We start from the raw sequence: 19,305 nt of genomic DNA on the forward strand, positions 1-19,305 counted from the left end.
GTCAAATGGTTCAAAATCAGAACTGATAGGATGTTATCAGTGGAAATGACATTAAAAGAAGAGAGGCATTAATATTTGCTTTTCTGCTAGACCCTAAGGACTCTGGGACATTTCCTTTGTATGTTCTTTCCCATTAGAATCTGAGCTTTTTGAGAGTAGTGACAATCTCACTTTTCCATTTGTATCTTTAGCCCTTAGCATGATGCTCTACACATTGTTACGTGAATAAGAAACATTCTGGGGCAGCTAAATGACACAGTGGATAGGGTTGGACCTGGAGTCAGGAAAACTCATCTTCATGAGTTCAAATCTGATTTCAGACACTTACTAGCTTTTTGATCCAGAACAAGTCACTCAAATCCTGTATGCCTTCATCTGTAAAATGAGCTGGAGAAGAAAATGGCAAACCATTCCAGTATCTTTGTCAAGAAAACTCCAAACGGGAAGAAGAGTCAGGAACAACTGAACAACATTTCATTAATTCAACAGCAAAACCTAATTGCTTTGGTGCAACATTTTGGCCAGTAAGCCCTACATAAATGTGAGCTATTGTGATTATATAATTCAATTTGTCCAGACAGCACTTTAGGGGGGTCCCGATTGTGTGGCCTACAGCACGACAGAAAAAACTCTGGATTAGGTGAGAGACTTCCATTCATTGCAAGGCCATACTACTTACTACCATGTGACCAGGGGCAACTACCCACTTTCCCCATCCCCCTCAGCTTCTAGATCTTTAAAATGAGCATAATAATATTTGTACGACCTATAAAGGATTGTGGTGAAAAGTGCACTTTATTAGCCGTAAGGCCCCAGAGTAATAAGGGGGTCTGCTGGAGCCAGCTGAACCTACTAGATTTTAAAATTTTCAGCATGAACATTTCTATTTACGCCACTGGATATCCGTCAGAGCTTGATCGTTTTGTGGAGAATCTAGACTTAAGAAAGTGATGGAAAGAAATGTAAATAATGCAGATTAAACTTAAAAAGGTGTGTCCTGCACACACTTTTCCCCTTCAGGAAGCCGGTTGTTAAACATTTACCAGCATACCTCTGATACATATTGCTAAATTCGGAATTTTTTTTTTTTGCCTTATTTGTTTGTAACACTATCTGATTCTGCCCAGCTGGCTCCAAAGAAATGGAAATATATGTTCCTCGATTAAGCTTCATGAATCGAGCACACCACACCCCTTACAGCGCCAGGAGCCCAATACAACATTCCGCCCCCGAGTTTTGCTCTGACGTCTAACTGACGTCCTGACGCAAGAGTACGTTAACTTCGTTACGCGGTCACGCCCTACATCACACACACAGGAAACACCTAGTGCCTGCCCTGGTCTCTGGACACTCCCTCGCATCCCTACAGGCCCTTCCTTTCCTGTCAGTTACTGACTTTTGTCCAATAGGAGTAGGGAGGAGAGGAGGGGCGGGGGACACGTCGTGCCTCGTGCGGCAGCTTGTGGCGTCAGCGCGTCCGACGGTCGTGTCCATGGAGAGCCGCTGAGCTGCAGCTGGACCTCCCTGGGAAGGGAAAGGGAGGGGGGGAGGAGGCGGAGGAGGGAAAGATGTCCGCTTCATTGGTGCGAGCCACGGTCCGGGCGGTGAGCAAGAGGAAGCTGCAGCCTACCCGGGCAGCCCTGACCCTGGTGAGTTGCGTGTGTGCGCGGTGGCCAGGTCCCATCCGGGCTTCTAATGGCCCTTGACATTCATTTCACCTCCATTCCTCCGAGGGATAGTAGAGGTCACAGTGATGAGGGGAGCACAGGAAAGCAGTTCCGGAGCCAGTCGGGTGCCTTAGGCTGGGGAGGGGGAAAACTTCCCACGCGGAGCAATTCGAATTTTTTGGACCTCGCAACGAGCTAGGTAAACAAGTGTTGGGTCGTGAATCTAAAGGGTTAAAGTGGCTCTGAGGACGAACTACATTTCCCAACAACCCGCGCTCCCTCAGAACCCTGGGCCAAGGCGGGCAGGGGGCGGGGCCTCGAGGCTGTGTGGGTGATAGAGAGCGGAGATGGGAGGAGTGCTTGGGGCAGGGTTTTTGTTGTTGTTTTTAATATTTTATTGATGCTTTTTTAAAACATCAGTTGTCACCCACTCCCACGGAATACTTCTTTGTTTAATAATAATAATAAGTATAGTCAATTAAAACAAATTTCTTTGACCTGTCTAAAAAAAGTATTAAACAGGAATACAGACTCGTTAAAGGCACAAAGAAAAGATCAGGTGTTATCAGATGGGTCCATTCCCGACCCATCCCTCCCCAATGCGGCTCCTGAAGGGTCCACATCTTACAGAGCACACGAATTGTAAGGGACTTTAGAGATCATCTTCTAGTCCAGCGCCAGATCCTTACAGAAAAGAAAAATGAGGTCTCGGAGGTGAAGGGGTCATGCAGCCCCACAGATAGAAAGTAGGAGAGCCAGGATTCAATCCAGACTTCTGACTTCAAAACCATCAGTCATTAATTCAGTTAGAGCTAGCTGCTGCCTCCTACCCACTCCGAGGGAGTGGATCCACTCCCTAGACTTGACTTAACAAAGGAGGATTGGATTGTAAGCTCCCTCAGGAAAGAAACTTCTGTTTTATTGGTGCCTTGAAAAACAGGTGAAAAATGAGTAAAGAGAGACACACAGCAGAAACAAGTAAACATCAAATATGCCTAAGCATGGGTATCTCAAACATCCAATATCTGTGACTTTGGGAGATGGTGATTTCACTAAGGAAGCACATTACTATTTTTAAGCATTCTTTTCTGACATTTTCCCCTTAGATTAAGAAAGAGCTTCTTGTAGACTCTGTTCTTTTGGCACCAACACTAACTCTGGAAATAAATTACTCTAAAGAAGGATAAATAAAGAACTGAATTTGTATAAATGTTAGAATTGAAAATAACTTTGAAGAACAAATGAGATAATATTTGTAAAAAAAAAAAAAACCTAACACAGGGCCTGGCACATACTGGGCAATGTGTAAATACTAATTTCCTTCCCAGCTCCCTCCCATCATAGTACCATAAATTTAGAGCTGGAAAGGACCTTCGAGATCATCATAGACAACAAGGTAAGGTACTTGCCCCCATCTGACTCAAGACAAGAACTTGTGTCTCTTGACTCCTAGTCCAGTGTTCTCTCTGAATTCAGAATTCAGTCCTGATTTTCTTTTTCTTTTTTTTTAAATGTATTATTGATTCTTTACTCCCCCCCCATAATTAATACATCTTAAAGATTTAATAAATAAGTATATGCTAGCAAAACAAATCAATATAGTAGCTCATCCAAAAATGTATGCCTCATTTTACATTTATGCTCTGCTATCCTTCTACTGAGACTCAGCCTGCTCTTTTTTTTTTTTCCCCCAAAGTGAGGCAATTGGGGTTAAGTGACTTGCCCAGGGTCACACAGCTAGTAAGTGTTAAGTGTCTGAGGCTGGATTTGAACTCAGGTCCTCCTGACTCCAGGGCCGGTGCTCTATCCACTGTGCCACCTAGCTGCCCCCCTCAGCCTGCTCTTAAATTTAGTTTTTTGTCAATTTCCCTTTTTATTATCATGAACATGAGGAATAATAACAAACATGAACAGAAAAAGATTGGATTAAGCCATGACTTTCCATTGTATACTGCTTGAGGGGTTTTTTGGCTTATATTTCAGATTTAATGTGGTAGTTACACAACAATGTGCTGCTTGTGTCTGTCCCTTTCTGAACTTCCTTATGCTCTCTATTGTTGATATTTTAAAATTATTCATTGACATTTTCTTTCTTTTTATAATATATCACTATTACTATCCTGTACTCCTTCCCATTCTTCCATCCCACACACCTTTCCTGCCCATATAAAAATTTGCCTTTTAACAAACAAGTATAATCATGAAAAACAAATCCACAGATGTCTAAAAATATATTTCTTATTCAACATCTCTGCTAAGAGGTAAAAGCACATGAGTCATTATCAGTCTTCTGGAGATATGATTGGCCATTCCATAGATAATTGACCTTAAAAATCATAGGGGTGGGGGCAGCTAGGTGGCGCAGTGGATAGAGCGCTGGCCCTGGATTCAGGAGGACCTGAGTTCAAATGCGGCCTCAGACACTTGACACTGACTAGCTGTGTGACCCTGGGCAAGTCACTTAACCTCAATTGCCCCCCCCCCACACACACACCATAGGGGCACCTATATGTAATATAGGATAGAGAAGGGGAGTTTGTAGTCAGGAAGACCCGAGTTCAAATCCTTCCTTGGATACTTACTAGCTATGTGACACTAAACAAGTTACATAACCTCTCTCGGCTCCACTTTCTTCATGTGTAAAATGAAGATAATAATAACATTCATAAGGTTGTTGTGAGGATCAAATGAGATAAGTTTTTCACAACTATTTTCCTGTCCTGCACAGGTCTGACCATGTCACTCCTCTATGCAGTAACCTCCAGTGGTTCCCTATTATTTCTAGATGAAGTGTAAAACCACGTTTTCTTTTTAAAGCCCTTCATCACCTAGCCTACTTGTATATTTCAAGTATTTTTACACATTACTCTCCTCCATCTACTTCATGATCCAGTGACACTGACCTACTTAATGTTCTTCCCACAAGACACTTCATCTCCCACTTCCAGGCATTTTCACTGACCTGGAATTCATTTCAACATTCCCGAAATGATCTCCTTCCTCCTAACTTCCTTCAAGTCTCAGCTAACATCTCAACTTCTACAAGAAACTTTTCCTGGTCCCCTTTAATACTAGTATCTTCCCTTTGAGATTATCTCTAATTCATCTTTATATCCTTTCTTGTACACAGTTGTTTTCCTATTGTCTCCCTCCATCAGATTATAAACTCCTTGAGGACAGAAATTGATTTTGCCTTTGTTTGTATCTCCAGTGCTTAACACATTGCCTGTTGCATAGTGGTGTTTAATAGATGGTTATTTACTTCTTGGCCTGCCTTCACAACATGATGGTCATTGTATACACCATTCTAGTTATACTCATTTCACTCTGCCTCAGTTAATACATATTTTCCTAAGTTTTCTGAATCTACCCTTTAAAAAAATAATTTTTAGCAATAATATTCCATTACAATCAGATACCATTAATTTCAGCCATTTCCCAATTAACAACCCCTCCCTTCCCCCACTTTATTTCCAATTCTTTATTACAACAAAAAGCGCTACTGTGCTTTTTTTGTACAGATAAGTCCCCTCTCTCTTTGAAATCTTTGGCATAAAAGCTTGGTAATGGTATTGCTGGATCACAGAGTTTGCACAATTTAGTGACTTTGGGAACATCATTCAAAATTACTTTCCAGAGCAGCTAGACCACTTCACAGCTCCAGCAGTCTTCCTGCTTCTTACAAATGACTCCATATTGAATCCCTACTCATTTGCTGCACTAAATGTTAGGTTTGGGTTGGGCACAGAAAGGAATCTGATAATTGATAGAAATTTTGATACCTAAGAAGGATAACCCATTTCATATAGGCTTTCACAGTTCTGCCACTTACTGACTTTATGATCATGGGCAAGTCACTTAACCTCTGTGGCACTCAGTTTCCACCTCAGTAAGATGAAGAGGTTAGACTAGATAGCCTCTTTTTTTTTTTCTTTTTCTTTCAGGGCAATGAGGGTTAAGTGACTTGCCCAGGGCCAAGTGTCTGAAGCTGGATTTGAACTCAGGTCCTCCTGAATCCAAGACCAGTGCTTTATCCACTGCGCCACCTAGCTGCCCCGACTAGGTAGCCTCTCAACTTCCCATCCAACTTCAGATCTCTTATGAAAATAATTGTTGGCCACCTAGTACATGTGATTTGCTAATGATTCAGTCTCTTTGTCAGCAAACCCTAAAAAAGTAGTGTGGCAAAGTAGAAGGTCATTGAACAGGGAATCAAATGACCTGGATTCTTAACTGTGCTGCTAATAAGCTATGTGATCATGGGTAAATTATTTTGCCTCTAGTGATCATGGTTACTCATTGTAAAATCAATAAGTTAACTGATCATCACAATGACCAACAACAATCTAAGAGGACTCATGATGAAACAGGCTACCCACCTGAAAGAGATTGAGACTCTTTTTTGATGTGGGCAATTTGGGGATTTGTTTGACTATACATGTTTGTAACAGGGATTTTGCTTTTTTTCTTGGTTGTTCAGTGAGGGGGAGAGGATTTAAGAGGGAAAGAAGACAGAGCTTCATTTTTTAAAATTTAATTTAAAAATTTTAAAATACAATTAATAAATTAGGCTAGTCAACTGAAGCTCATTCTAAATTATGAAATTCCATAACTAGGGTATGTGAAAGAAAGGGGAGATAGGGGATGGATAAATAGTGTTGAAAAAAAAAACTACCTTGATGTCATCTCTGCATTGTTTCTGATGCTTTAGTTTTATTTCAAAATTTCAGATTCTCTAGCAAAGGCAGAATGTTGTAGATGGAGGACTCCAAAGTGTAGATTATATGAGAACCTGAAAGGGTGAGGAAGATATATTTTTTTTAACCTCCCTTTTACTTCCTACATCTAATCTGTCACAAAATCCTGTTATTTTTCACTTCAGTTTATCTGTTACCCTCTTTTCTTCACGTCCAGTGATACCACCTTTATCCAGACCCTCATCACTTCACACTTGTATTCCTACATAAACTTTACAATTTGTCTCTCTTGATCTCCTCCCATTCATTCTAAATGCTGATAGCAACCTAGATTATCTAAAATACTGATTTCATCATATTCCCAGCACAAAAGTCCATATGGTCCCTGGCTGCTTGGTTTAGCTCTTCTACCTGGCTTTAAAATTTTTTTAAATAATTCCCTTACTCTCAATTCCTTACAATTTAGCCGTCCTGTTTTCCCATAACTTTTTTTTTTTTTTGGTGAGGCAATTGGGGTTAAGTGACTTGCCCAGGGTTACACAGCTAGTGAGTGTTAAGTGTCTGAGGCTGGCTTTGAATTCAGGTCCTCCTGACTCCAGGGCCGGTGCTCCATCCACTGCACCACCTAGCTGCCCCTTCCCATAACTTTTTTTTTTTAACTAAATCATACCAAGGCTTTTATTTACTCATTTCTTGCATTTAAAATATTCTTCGATGACATCTTTGGCCTGAGATTCCTTGCCATAGTCTTTAACAACAATGCAACTGCAGTCAACCACTTTGCGGGGCTTCCCCTCTCTGTCAGTTTTACAGAGGCCTACCCATTCAGCTTCTTCTTGTCATCAACCTTAATCAAGTTAATTTGGTGCTCAGCACATAGGGCTTCAACCAATTTTACATACATAGGTTCATCACAGTTGGAAGCAAGAACACAAAGATGGGCTTGGTGTTTGTCCAAGGCTTTGGTGGCTTCACGAATTCCAGAGCTAGGCCATCGTGGATGAGTGTGGTCTTCAGCACTTCTTGTAGAGCGGTGTTAACAAACATCCATTACACCTCCAGCAGCAATGCCTTCCTCGGCCATGGCAGTGGTTCATGGGTGAAGCTAGATCTTGAAAACACCCGGGAGCCTCCGCCTCCCGCTCAATTCAGCGGTGACAGGGAAAGAGCTTCCCATAAGGAGGCAATTGGGGTTAAGTGACTTGCCCAAGGTCACACAGCTAGTAAGTGTTAAGTGTCTGAGGCTGGATTTGAACTCAGGTACTCCTGACTCCAGGGCCAGTGCTCTATCCACTGCGCCACCTAGCTTTTTAATACAAACCTCTTTACTCCAGTTAGACTGATCTATTTATTGTTTCATGATTCCATTCTCATGTCCATACTTTTTTTTTTTTAATTATAGGATGATAGATCCAGAGCTCATTAGGAACGAAGACTTTACTGATGACATTTTTAAAAAATAAAAGTATTTTCCCAATATACTCTCATTGAATCTTTCCTTGTAAAAAAGAAATATAGTCAAGCAAAAATAGCAGCTAACAAAATATCTGACAGCACATTTTTGCCCAAGAACTATCATCTGAACACTCTCCCATTTGGGGAGAAATTGAGTTTTTGAATCTAAGTATAGGACTTTATATCCCTATAGGATTTCATCTTAGATTAATTCTGTTGCTCTAGCCTGTTGAAAGCTTTTCAGATCCTAACTGACATCCATAGTCATTCCTCTCAACTATGTGTCATCTGCATATTTGATAATAGGCCAATTATGCTGTTGTTCAAGTAGTTTTAAAAATGTTGAATAATAATTCCTGCCCAAGGAATTATAAATGAGGATCTGGTGATAGGGGAAGGCTTTATTGAGAAAGTCCCTACTTCAGTGTATCTGTGATCCCATTGATGTGGGTATCCCAGTGACACTGATCATAACCCATTTATGCCTGTTTATCCTATGTAACTCTTGTCCAGGTCCTTACCTAAAGAGGGGCGTGGGGTAATCTCCCAATATGTTGGTGACACTCCCTTACTTCTGGACATCAAGGATGCCAGTGAAGCAAGCTGACTGCAGTTATTCCTTGCTGTCAATCCATATATCACATTCCCCAATAGACCGTAAAACTCCTCGTCTTATTTTGTTTTATTTCTCCACTACCAACAATTCATACAGTGCAGCCTTAATAAATATTGATTAAATGCCACTAGCTGTTATTAAGACCTACGATTCTGCAGATAAAGTTATTTGTATTTGACCCAGACAGTCTCCTTCCTCATTCCACTCAGCAGTTGGGCTTGTTATCATCATTAGGGACATAGAATCTTAGGCTGGAGGCTACCTTAGAGGTCACGCAGTCCCCTGTGTCTACTTCCTCTAAAAGGTTCCCTTTCCTCTGTTCACCAAAAATACAGTCCTTTTTCTTGCCTCTAGAAGGCAGCTGTTAATATCCCTTCTCTAACTACTCAACCTCTTCCTTCACTGTCATACGACTTTGTTTCTTGCCCATTCCATACTTTCATGTACCCTTAAAAATCTCCCAAACTGACCCCACCTAGTTCCTCTTCTGTTGCCACATCTTTCTCTGCTTTGTTCCCAGGTCCATCTAGTTTCCCAAATAGCTTCCTTTCCACCCCCCCCCCCTTAAACTTCTTCCTTAACTTGTTCTTTCTGCCTGCAATCTCTTTTTCCTTTTTTCTTGTTCCCCTTATAACTCCTCTAAGATATTAATGCCCCTTAATACATACCTTCTCACTGCATTTGGGGGGGGGGGCGAGAATGAGGGTTAAGTGACTTGCCCAGGGTAACACAGCTAGTGTCCAGTATCTGAAGCCAGATTTGAACTCAGGTCCTCCTGAATCCAGGGCCAGTGCTTTATCTACTATGTCACCTAGCTGCCCCACTCACTGCTTCTTTTAATAGAATTGCAGAATTTAGATTTGGACAATGCCTTTCCAAAATACAAAAATTTTAGAAAGGCATCGTCCAGATCTAAATTTCTAAATGTATTTCTCTTCCTGAGATTTAGAAATGTATTCTTCCATATTTGGTATTAACTATTTTAATCAGATTTCACTTCTATAAAAATGTTGGGGGAAGAGAGTGACAAAGCCATGAACATAGTATGATGTGTCTCTGTCCACACATCCTTCTATTGTTAGTACTTTGTGGACCCAAGCATTTGTACTGTTTGAACCAAGGATTTACAGCTCAGCAGTAAAACTATCAGCGTAGCAATAACCACCAGTAAGCCTGAAGCTTGGATTTGCCACTGATGAGCTATAAACCTATCACTGTTAGATAATATGTATTATAACATCGTTATCTCAGAGCCCCTCCAAAAAAGATGCTTCAATTCAAAAGGGGACACAGCAGGGCAGTTTTATCAACGCTTTGTTAAATTTAGTTTACATATTAAAAAAAACTATGTAACAACTTTATAACAGTTTCATATACATCTTTCTTTTATTTTTTGTTTATTAAAACAAAGAATTGATAAAGTTCATAATTTTTAAGTCCTTTTTTTTTTTTTAAAGATGCTTAATGGGCAGCTAGGTGGCACAGTGGATAAAGCACCGGCTCTGAATTCAGGAGGACCTGAGTTCAAATCTGGCCTCAGACACTTGACACTTACTAGCTGTGTGACCCTGGGCAAGTCACTTAACCCTCATTGCCCCACCAAAAAAAAGATGCTTAAAAGACCTGAACTTTCTGCCACTAGTGGCTAGGAGTGGGGAGGAAGTAGGATGGACTTGGATAATTTTCATTTGTGAATACTGAATTAGTAGGTGGTACATTGTTGCTAGTAGACTTCAAAAAAATAAAATAGATTTGAGTGTTGGGTATGATACTTTAAAATATTAAACCACAAAACATGAAAACTAGAATGTAACTAAGTTTTTTATGTGGTGCCCAGCAAACTAGAAACACCCAGGTAAGTGATTGTTCTTTGTTCTGGAACTTAGTAGCTCTGTTTGCCTTTGGGCAAGTTGTTTCACTTAAGGAAGAAAGTTATGTTACAAATTGTAAATTCAAATATTAACATGAGCTATTATTATGAGTCTTTTGGAGAAAGACACTAAAATCTATAGAGAAGATGGAGTAGATATCAAAGTCAAAATTTAATTTTCTTTTGTTTTTCAGACACCAGCAGCTGTGAATAAGATAAAACAGCTTCTTAAAGATAAACCTGAAAATGTAAGTAGGAAATACTGCATAACCATGAAATACAGATTGTGTTGGGAAATTATTTTATACTTAGGTCAGGTATAACAATATATAGTAGAAAGAATGCTAGATTTTATGGTAGAGGAGTCTCTCTGGCCCCACTTTCCTCATCTATAAAATTGAGGTGGTTAGACTATACAATCAAAGGTTCCTTCACATTGAAATCTAATTTATTTATCTAGAACAAGTAATATAATGCCAGGTTGGTTTCTTACATATACTCTGACTATATTTTGTATGTATATAATTGTTTCCATGTTTTCTTCCACATTAGAATGTAAGTTCCTTGAGGGTTAGAGTTATTTTTATGGCATCTCCAGAACTTAGGACAGTGCCTGAGACTTAGTAGACACTGGATAAATATTTGTTGATTGACCAGAGGGAGAAAAAAACTGGTTGTTAGAGATGATTTCCAACCACATTTGAGTTTGGTTTTTGTTAAAATCAGTTAGGTTTTCAAAAGATTAGAGAGCAAAAGATAATGAATGAGTTTATTAATTAACTACTATAGAATAATGCAGCCCTGGAGAAGGTAAAAATCAGACCTTTCTTTTGTACCCAACTTTTTAAGTGACCTTGGTCTAGTTCATTTAATTCAGAACCATTACACACTCTATACAATGAGAGGCAGCCAGTGTTGGATAATAGAACATATGCCTGGGAGTCAGGAGACCCGTATTCTAATTCTGGTTCTGCCACTAACTAGCTATTGCCCTCAGTGAGTCATTTTATCCTAGCAATAGGAAATGTTGGAGTTTGTAATATGCTCTTTTACCTAAAATTTTACTTTAGGATAGTTTGCTTTCTAAAAAAATATATCTAGTACCATCAGGCTGGTGTACACTTGTAATCCCTGCTGCCAAGGGAGACTGAGGTTGGCGGATCTCTTGAGTTTGGGAGCTCTGAACTCCAGCAGGGCTAAAGCCAATCAGGTGTCTGCATTAAGCCTGGCACTAGAATGGCAAGCACCTAGGCTTGGAGGGCTACTAGTCTGCATAAGAATGGGTAAGACAGTCCAGGTAAAAAATAGAACAGGTTTAAGATTCCATGCCATTTAGTTTTAGGATCTAGCCCACGCATGGCTACTACATTCATAGCCTGGATAAAATAGGGAAGACCTAGTCTCAGAAAATAAATATATACACACGTAGTCAGATGTTTTCATATAAAATTATGTTCTGCAGCAATTTGCTGTATGACATTTAATTTTAAATGTCAACATCGACTCCTAACAATTATTTTTCCTGTTTGGTTGTGTCTTGTGTGATGCAGACTTTGGCTTCAGAACCTTATCTGATGTGCTTGGGAAACAGGCAGGGGTCTAGTCTGGCTGGAATGTGGGCATATGAATTCAGAGGAGTAGAACAGGAGGCTGGAGAAATAGTTTGGGACAAAATCTTGATTTCCAAAAAAATGGTATTCTGCCTAAGCAGAAGATGTAAATGAACAGCTTTTAAGTAGTAGGGTGAAATGATCAAAGGTGTGAATATAGGATTGATGGAGGGAGGGAGGACTGCAGGGTGAACAGTTTATAAGCCTGTTAAAGTAAATCCAACTAAGAAATAACAGGGTCACATGACTAATGCAGAAATATGTTTAATGTGATTGTACATGTATAACCTATATCAGATTACTTGCTATCTTGGGGAGGGGGAGAGGGAGAAAAATTTGAAACAAGAAATCTTATAAAAACAAGTGTTGAAAACTATCTCTACATGTAACTGGAAAATAATAAAATATTTAAATGAGAAAAAAAAAAGAAATAACAGGGTCCTGAACTAGGGTGGTGATGAAGAAAAGGGGCTAGGTGGAAGATGTAGTGATAAGACTTAACAACTGCTTTTCTCTTGGGGAAAGGCAGGACCGTTCAGACAGGGATCTTAATTTTGAGTTATGTGAAGGGTTATGAAATGGAAAAATTAAGAGGAATATCAGACTTTTGGGGGAAAAACATTTTTAAAATGGTAACTGAAGAAAGCAAAAGCAGAACAGTATGCATTTTTCTTGGGACTTTACAAAAAGAAAACTGTGTACACAAATATAGAAGATAAAGAGCCAACAACTGATAAACTTGTGGATGTGCATTATATTGAAAAATTCATTTGTAATTGTAAACTAATAAATGTATTCTTTCTTAGTTTTATCAAAGTCAGGGTTGTTGGTTTGTTTTTTAACTTAAAAAGGGTGGCCCTTTGGAGTAGACCCACCCAGGATCATGCAGACTGTCAGGTTCTGGGGTTGCCATAGGTTTCCTAGTGCCCGAGGCTCTCATTTTAAACACAGAACTCTATTCTGTCAAGGTGGAGTAATAGAAACTGATAAGAGGTGCCCTGGTGGATCTTTTAGGACTTCTGACCTCAAGTTCATTAGGAGACTATTTTTTTTTTTTTTAGGCAATGGGGGTTAAGTGACTTGCCCATGGTCACACAGCTAGTAAGTGTCAAGTGTCTGAGGCCGGATTTGAACTCAGGTACTCCTGAATCCTGGGCCGGTGCTTTAACCACTGCGCCATCTAGCTGCCCCCAGGAGACTATTTTAATATGGAGACCACTGGAGCAGTCATCAAGAGGGTCTAACCACTGATTCTGTCACTAACCATGTGTGTGAATTGGGACACATTTCTTCACCTTTCTGTGCCTCAGGATTTTTGTTGTTTGTTAGTCAATGAGAGCTTAGACCAGATATTAATGTATTAGACGTCTGGGGCCTCCCACATTCATTTGTAGCCTATATGTGATGGCAACCCTTTAACCTGCTACTTGACCCATTAATATTCGTTCTCATGGTCCTGAGTTCTAAAATCATACAGGGCATATGTTTGGATATTTCCTCATAAATTGCAAAAATTGTACATCTCCCATTTAGCTAGCTTGTAGACTTCATCATATCCCAGTCTATTAAATATTGCTCATTTAATAAGCTAGAGAAACCTCTTTCCCCATAAACAGGTGTTCATATCTATATATCTAAACTCTTAATTTCTTCAGTTTAAATAAATATTAAAGTTGCCGGCTAAACAATGTATTAATAAGTTAATAATAGCACAAAGACATAAATTATTGTTTATAAAGATATAAATTATTGTGTAAAGATCATGAAGTTGCCTTTGACCATCACTACAGCTTGGCTCCTCATTTATACCATTGGTTTTCTTGTCTTTCTTTCTTTCTTTTTTTTTTTTTTTGGTGGGGCGATGAGGATTAAGTGACTATACCATTGGTTCCATCATTTAGTTACCTCCAGATAACAAGCCTCTTCTCAAGAATCTTCTTCATCCTATTTCTCTGTACCTTATTCTGTCTCTTCACAGATGATCCTCACAGAATTCTCTTTATAATGTTTCTTCACTATATAAAAGTTAAGCAGTTCTGCCCTCCTCCCCCCCTCCAAAAAAATTCCGTCTTCTGTTTTCTCCAGTTTTGCTCAAAGCTTCACTATTAACTGTCTTTTCAGTCTCTCCATAGAGAGAATTAAACCTCATAGGGTGAAATGATTACTCCAAGCTTCTCTGTATCTTGAAGATACAAGTAACAATTTCTGTAGCCTCTGTAGAGGTGTTACACTTAACATAAAGGAAATTTTAGCAAGTTATAAAAGAAACATCTTTAAATATTTGGGGGCTTGTGAAGTTTTTTGTAATATAGAGAAGTATTCTATTGTAAGTGCTTTCCCAATGATCAGCTGTGATAGACTTAGCTCTTAGCGGCACAATGATCTAAGAAAATTCCAAAGATGGAAAATGTTCTCTACATCCAGGAAAATAACTGTGTAGTCTGAATGCAGGTCAAAACATACGATTTTCACTTTTGTTGTTATTGTTGTTTTCTTGCGGTTTTCCCCTTTTGCTGATTCTTCTTTCACAACATGACTTGTGTGAAAATGTGTTTAACATGATTGTACATATCTAACCTATATCAAATTTCTTGCTGTCTTGGGGAGGGGGGAGGGAGGAAGAAAAATTTGAAACTCAAGACCGTACAAAAACGAATGTTGAAAACTATCTTTACATGTAATTAGGGGTAAAGTACTATTTTTTTGTTGTTGTTTTTCTGTTTTTTTGGTGAGGCAATTGGGGTTAAGTGACTTGGCCCAGGGTCACACAGCTAGTAAATGTTAAGTGTCTGAGGCTAAATTTGAAATCCGGTCCTCCTGACTCCAGGGCCAGCGCTCTATCCACTGAGCCACCTAGCTGCCCCTGTAAAGTACTATTAATTTTTTTAAGTATTCCTTAGAGAACAGAATATTATTATTAACCCTTATAATGAAAAGCAGCATATTCCTTCTTAGTCTTTGCACAAGACTATTTTAGCCAGAGAAGTAAAGCTTGTCCATATTTTCTAGTTCACTGATGGATGAATAGAGATTGGTAGCTAAGTTTTGAGTTTGTTATTGTCTGTGTCTTAGTACATAAAAACAAAGCTTATGTCTAAAATAAAGCACTTGGAATTCTCTTTCAGGTAGGTCTGAAAGTTGGGGTCCGAACCAGAGGTTGTAATGGACTTTCTTACACTTTAGAATATACTAAGACAAAAGGAGAGTCTGATGAAGAAGTTGTTCAGGATGGTAAGTCTTTTCTTAAAAATGCTTCGCAATTTGATGTTCCCCTAAATCCTACCCTTCACTGCATGAAACATACATTATTTCACCTAATGAGCCGGCTTTGTTAAGCTTTTTAAATAATAAAAAGTCATTTCACTCATCTGTATTTGTCTGCTTTTCTTAGACAGTTTACAGGAAGCTGATGCTTCTCCTTGTGCCCCCTAACAACCTGGTTTTTTTGGTCAAAGCAGCAGACCCACCACTATTCAAATGAGTAATGCCAGCCTGTGCTATGGGGAAATTGTTGTCTTCTTTCCTGGCCTCACCTCTATGCTTTTACTACTAAGAAATGTGGTGGGGGCAGCTAGATGGCGCAGTGGATAGAGCACCGGCCCTGGAGTCAGGAGTACCTGAGTTCAAATCCGGCCTCAGACACTTAACAATTACTAGCTGTGTGACCCTGGGCAAGTCACTTAACCCCAATTGCCTCACTAAAAAAAAAAAAGAAAAAAAAAAGAAATGTGGTGTTTTGCCTACAATATTTATCCCCCAGCTAGCTGGCCAGCAACTCACAAAAAAGTTCCTTTGAAAGACAAATGAATAATTCTTCACCTTCTGGAAAACGTCTTAATTCAAGCATGAAACATGTATGAAGTGCCCTGGATTTAACATGGTTACATACCTTAGGTGCTGAAATTTGGCTCCTTTGATTGTTTCCTGTATCTGAAGGATGCTAATCTCTTGTCATATACCCTTCTCACAGGTTTTTTCTTTCTTTTGGCTGTAATGAGTAAAGTTCTGGGAGTACCTTTAATGAAACCAGTTTTTAAAAGTGACTTCTAAAATTTAATTTTCTTGCTTTTAAAAAAGAACTTCTTGAAACAAAAGGAAGAGATCTCAGAAATAAGATTTATGCTTAAATAATATTTAATCTTTTATAAAAAGAAAGGCAACTGTACTTTTGTGGCTTTATTTGGTCCAAATTTTCTACCAAGTATTGGTGTCAAGTTAGGCCAGACTTTGTATTTTATCTGTGCAGTTGGCTCATTACAGTTTCTGTGATAATAACCAGTATTATTAAAATAGCAGTGTTAGTTAACAGTCATTGTGCATCGCTCAAAATCAGACAATAGAATAGCCAGGTCTGTTTAAAAGAAAAAAAAGAATATGATACTTGATTCCCGGGCATAATTTTGGTGCTTTTGTTAAAACCTTCCATCTTTATTACTTATTATTACTTAGATTCTATGTATTTTTAAAGTCAGTTGAATGCAATGAAAGGTAATTTCAGTGTTTTACATGGAAACATCATTGATTTACTTGTATGCAAAAGTCCAGCTACCCTACTGTCATTGTTTTTATATATATATGAGTCATAATATTGGCACAAGGAAAAAAAATAGGAGACTGACCACTTTGACAGAATTACTAAAACATATACAAAAGCTTCCTGTTTAGCTTTGTGGCTTCTGTTTGAAGTTCACTTGTGCTTTGGTTTGGCAAGCTCTACAAGGATGTTCAGGCACTGTGTAACATGTGTTTTGTTTTCCTTAAGGAATTAGAGTGTTCATCGAAAAGAAAGCACAGCTAACACTTTTAGGAACAGAAATGGACTATGTAGAAGACAAATTGTCCAGTGAATTTGTTTTCAATAACCCAAACATCAAAGGAACTTGTGGCTGTGGAGAAAGCTTTAACATTTGAAAACTCAGGACTACTTTGGCATTAAGTACCAAGAATGCTCGTGTTCAACCATGTGGCTTTCTAAAGAAATCATGTTTCTTTCAGGTTCTGGGCCTTGCAATGTATGGCTGCCTTATAAGGAAAATAAAGTTAATGCATTTCGAAAATAAAACCATTGTGTTAAATTCTAGAAAAAGTGGTCTTTGTACCATGTTTTAGGTGACAGATTGAGTGCTCTGAGGAACACTGTTACTATTCTGTAAAGAAAAAAAACAACCTTTATTCTGAGTTTATATCTCCATTTGTTATTTCTCTTAGAACAAATTTTCATTGTCCTTGTATTATTGATTAGATTCAGTCTTGCATTTCACATAGTTGTGCATATAGTGGATATCTGATAAGCAGGTATAATTGTGGAGTGTTTTCATCTTTTTTTGCATTTTAATCCTTGATTTTTGGCTCTCAAAATTCAGAGACAAAAAGTCTGACTCCTGTTGGCAAAGGATTTGAAGATCTTTCACCTAGCCAAATTTGCCTTTTAAAATATTTATCAAAGCTTTCTTTATCAGGAGGCCTTAACTTGTAACAGTCGTGGTCACTGTATGTAGATAAGAGTTTTTAGGAACACTGCAAAGAATTTCTAGGTGATGACACTTTCTAAGAATATACATCCTAGGTCCCTAATTTTTTAACTCCTTGTTTCTTCCACCCTAGTTGTATTCCTAAAGCACAAATCCCAAGCTCACTTAGAATTTTGGAGCTGGATGGTATCTTATAGGTCATCTAGTCCAGCCCCCAAAGGCCTGATAAGGTGGGGAAGCCTCCTCAGAGTCACATCCTTGACATCATGGAACTAGCTAATGGTGAAGCCAGGACCAGACCAAAGTCTTAACCCGCTGACAGGTTTTCCACTGGGCCACAATGCCTCTTTAAAGACCCATGTCTCCTATCTCCTTCTAAGTGATGCACGTTGTCTATGTGTATGCTCTTAGGCAGTCGAGGGAAGTAAAGGAGCTATATTTGTCTTGACTGTGCAAAGAACAAAGTGGCCTTTTTAGCTGGTTGACATGTTAACTGGATAATTCCTTATTCCTAAAGTTCAGTGGCGTGTACTATGTTTTCTTTAATTGACAGAATTTGGAGAGAAAGTTGTTTTAATTGCATTCTTTCTTTACATCTCTATAACCACAATTCAAAAAGTCAAGGAGGGTAAATGGAGCAACCTGAAAATCCTTTTTTTTTAAATTGGCATAACTACTATAGCTGTTGTGCTCCCCTTCAGTAGAATATGGTTGCCTTTTCTAAAGTTTCAAATTTCATGTTTTCTGAATCCTAACTTCTGTTGATGGAAGATGAAAGGAATAGCCTTTTAAAAAATGGACAGAAACTAATACTCTTTCCCACAGTTTTCTCTGACAGTGTCCATTTTATATCCTCGTTGTTGATTCTGCAGGGTTTGACACATTGAATGCTTCGTTTTGTGTGGTAGTATCTGTGCTTTGTGTTTGAAAGTTAACTGTCAGAGCTGAAGTTGTTTTGAGTTCCTTTAAATATGATTGTCATGTTCATATCCTGCTCACTTGCATCCTGTTCATAGGAACCTGACGCACAACACGCACAAAACTTTAAAAAGTAATGTTATGTAAGTGGTAGTAACAACTTGTATAGTTAACTTTATTTTGTTGATCCATTTATAATTTGTGCAATACTGTATGTAGAAGTCTTTGTTGCCAATAAAATTGTATCCTCTGTATAAGCATGAGTTTCTTTTTTGAAGGAGAACATAAAAGGAATTATAGGCTAGTAGCTATTATCACTCATACAAGGACAGTCCTCCTGGTTTCCTCCCTCATGTCTGGACTCCTGCCATTGTTTCCCAGTTGGACTCCATGCCTCCAGGATTTCCTCTCCACCCCCCCCCATTCCATCTTGCAAATAGCTGCTAATTCAACATTCCTCAAACACGGTTTTCATCATGTCACTCACTCCCTTGCTCAAGATTCTAGCAGTCACAATTGAAACACGACCTCTCCTTCAAAGCCTCATTTCCTGTCACTTCCTTATTCAGGCCATCCACTCAGCCAAGCTGATCTTGTATCTTCCATACAACTTAACCTCTCCCTATTTTTTGAGTGTGCCATTCTTCCTGCCCAACAACAATAATAAGTGCTTCTTGTAGCTGACATTAAAGAGCATTTTAAAGTTTGTAGAATGCTTTATATCTATAGCTTCTATTGAACTTCACAATATCCCAATGAAGTAAGTGCTACAGGCATCCTCTTCATCTTCCAAGCATGAAACAGCTCAAGAGCAAGCAAGTATCAGAGGCAGAATTTGAAGAACTGCCAGAGTGCAGGTGACGGCGGTTTGATCACATGACTGAAGGTCAGGCAGTTGGACCAGATTACATGATTTCTGAATGCATTTCTTTTTTTTGTGTGTGTGTGGGGGGGTGGGTCTGAATGCATTTCTAAGATTTACAATTCTAGACTCAGCTTGA

The 19,305-nt window shown here is 38.9% G+C and overlaps 1 protein-coding gene across 1 annotated transcript; it reads left to right on the forward strand.

Annotated features, from left to right (window-relative positions):
- Positions 1 to 1,468: 1,468 nt before the first annotated feature.
- ISCA1 (iron-sulfur cluster assembly 1) lies at positions 1,469 to 18,558 on the forward strand. The gene is made up of 4 exons (XM_043976526.1): positions 1,469 to 1,649; positions 10,500 to 10,553; positions 15,041 to 15,146; positions 16,678 to 18,558. Exons 1-4 carry the CDS (start codon positions 1,569 to 1,571, stop codon positions 16,824 to 16,826), a joined length of 390 nt encoding a protein of 129 aa, XP_043832461.1. The 5' UTR covers positions 1,469 to 1,568; the 3' UTR covers positions 16,827 to 18,558.
- Positions 18,559 to 19,305: the final 747 nt, after the last annotated feature.

This window comes from Dromiciops gliroides, chromosome 1, assembly GCF_019393635.1.
Source record: "Dromiciops gliroides isolate mDroGli1 chromosome 1, mDroGli1.pri, whole genome shotgun sequence".
Taxonomy (NCBI): Eukaryota; Metazoa; Chordata; class Mammalia; order Microbiotheria; family Microbiotheriidae; genus Dromiciops; species Dromiciops gliroides.

Coding starts and splice junctions, on each gene's coding strand:
- ISCA1 (XM_043976526.1), top strand. CDS start 1,569: ATGTCCGCTTCATTGGTGCGAGCCACGGTCCGGGCGGTGAGCAAGAGG. Junction 1,650..10,499: donor CCCGGGCAGCCCTGACCCTG/GTGAGTTGCGTG, acceptor TTTGTTTTTCAG/ACACCAGCAGCTGTGAATAA. Junction 15,147..16,677: donor TGAAGAAGTTGTTCAGGATG/GTAAGTCTTTTC, acceptor GTTTTCCTTAAG/GAATTAGAGTGTTCATCGAA.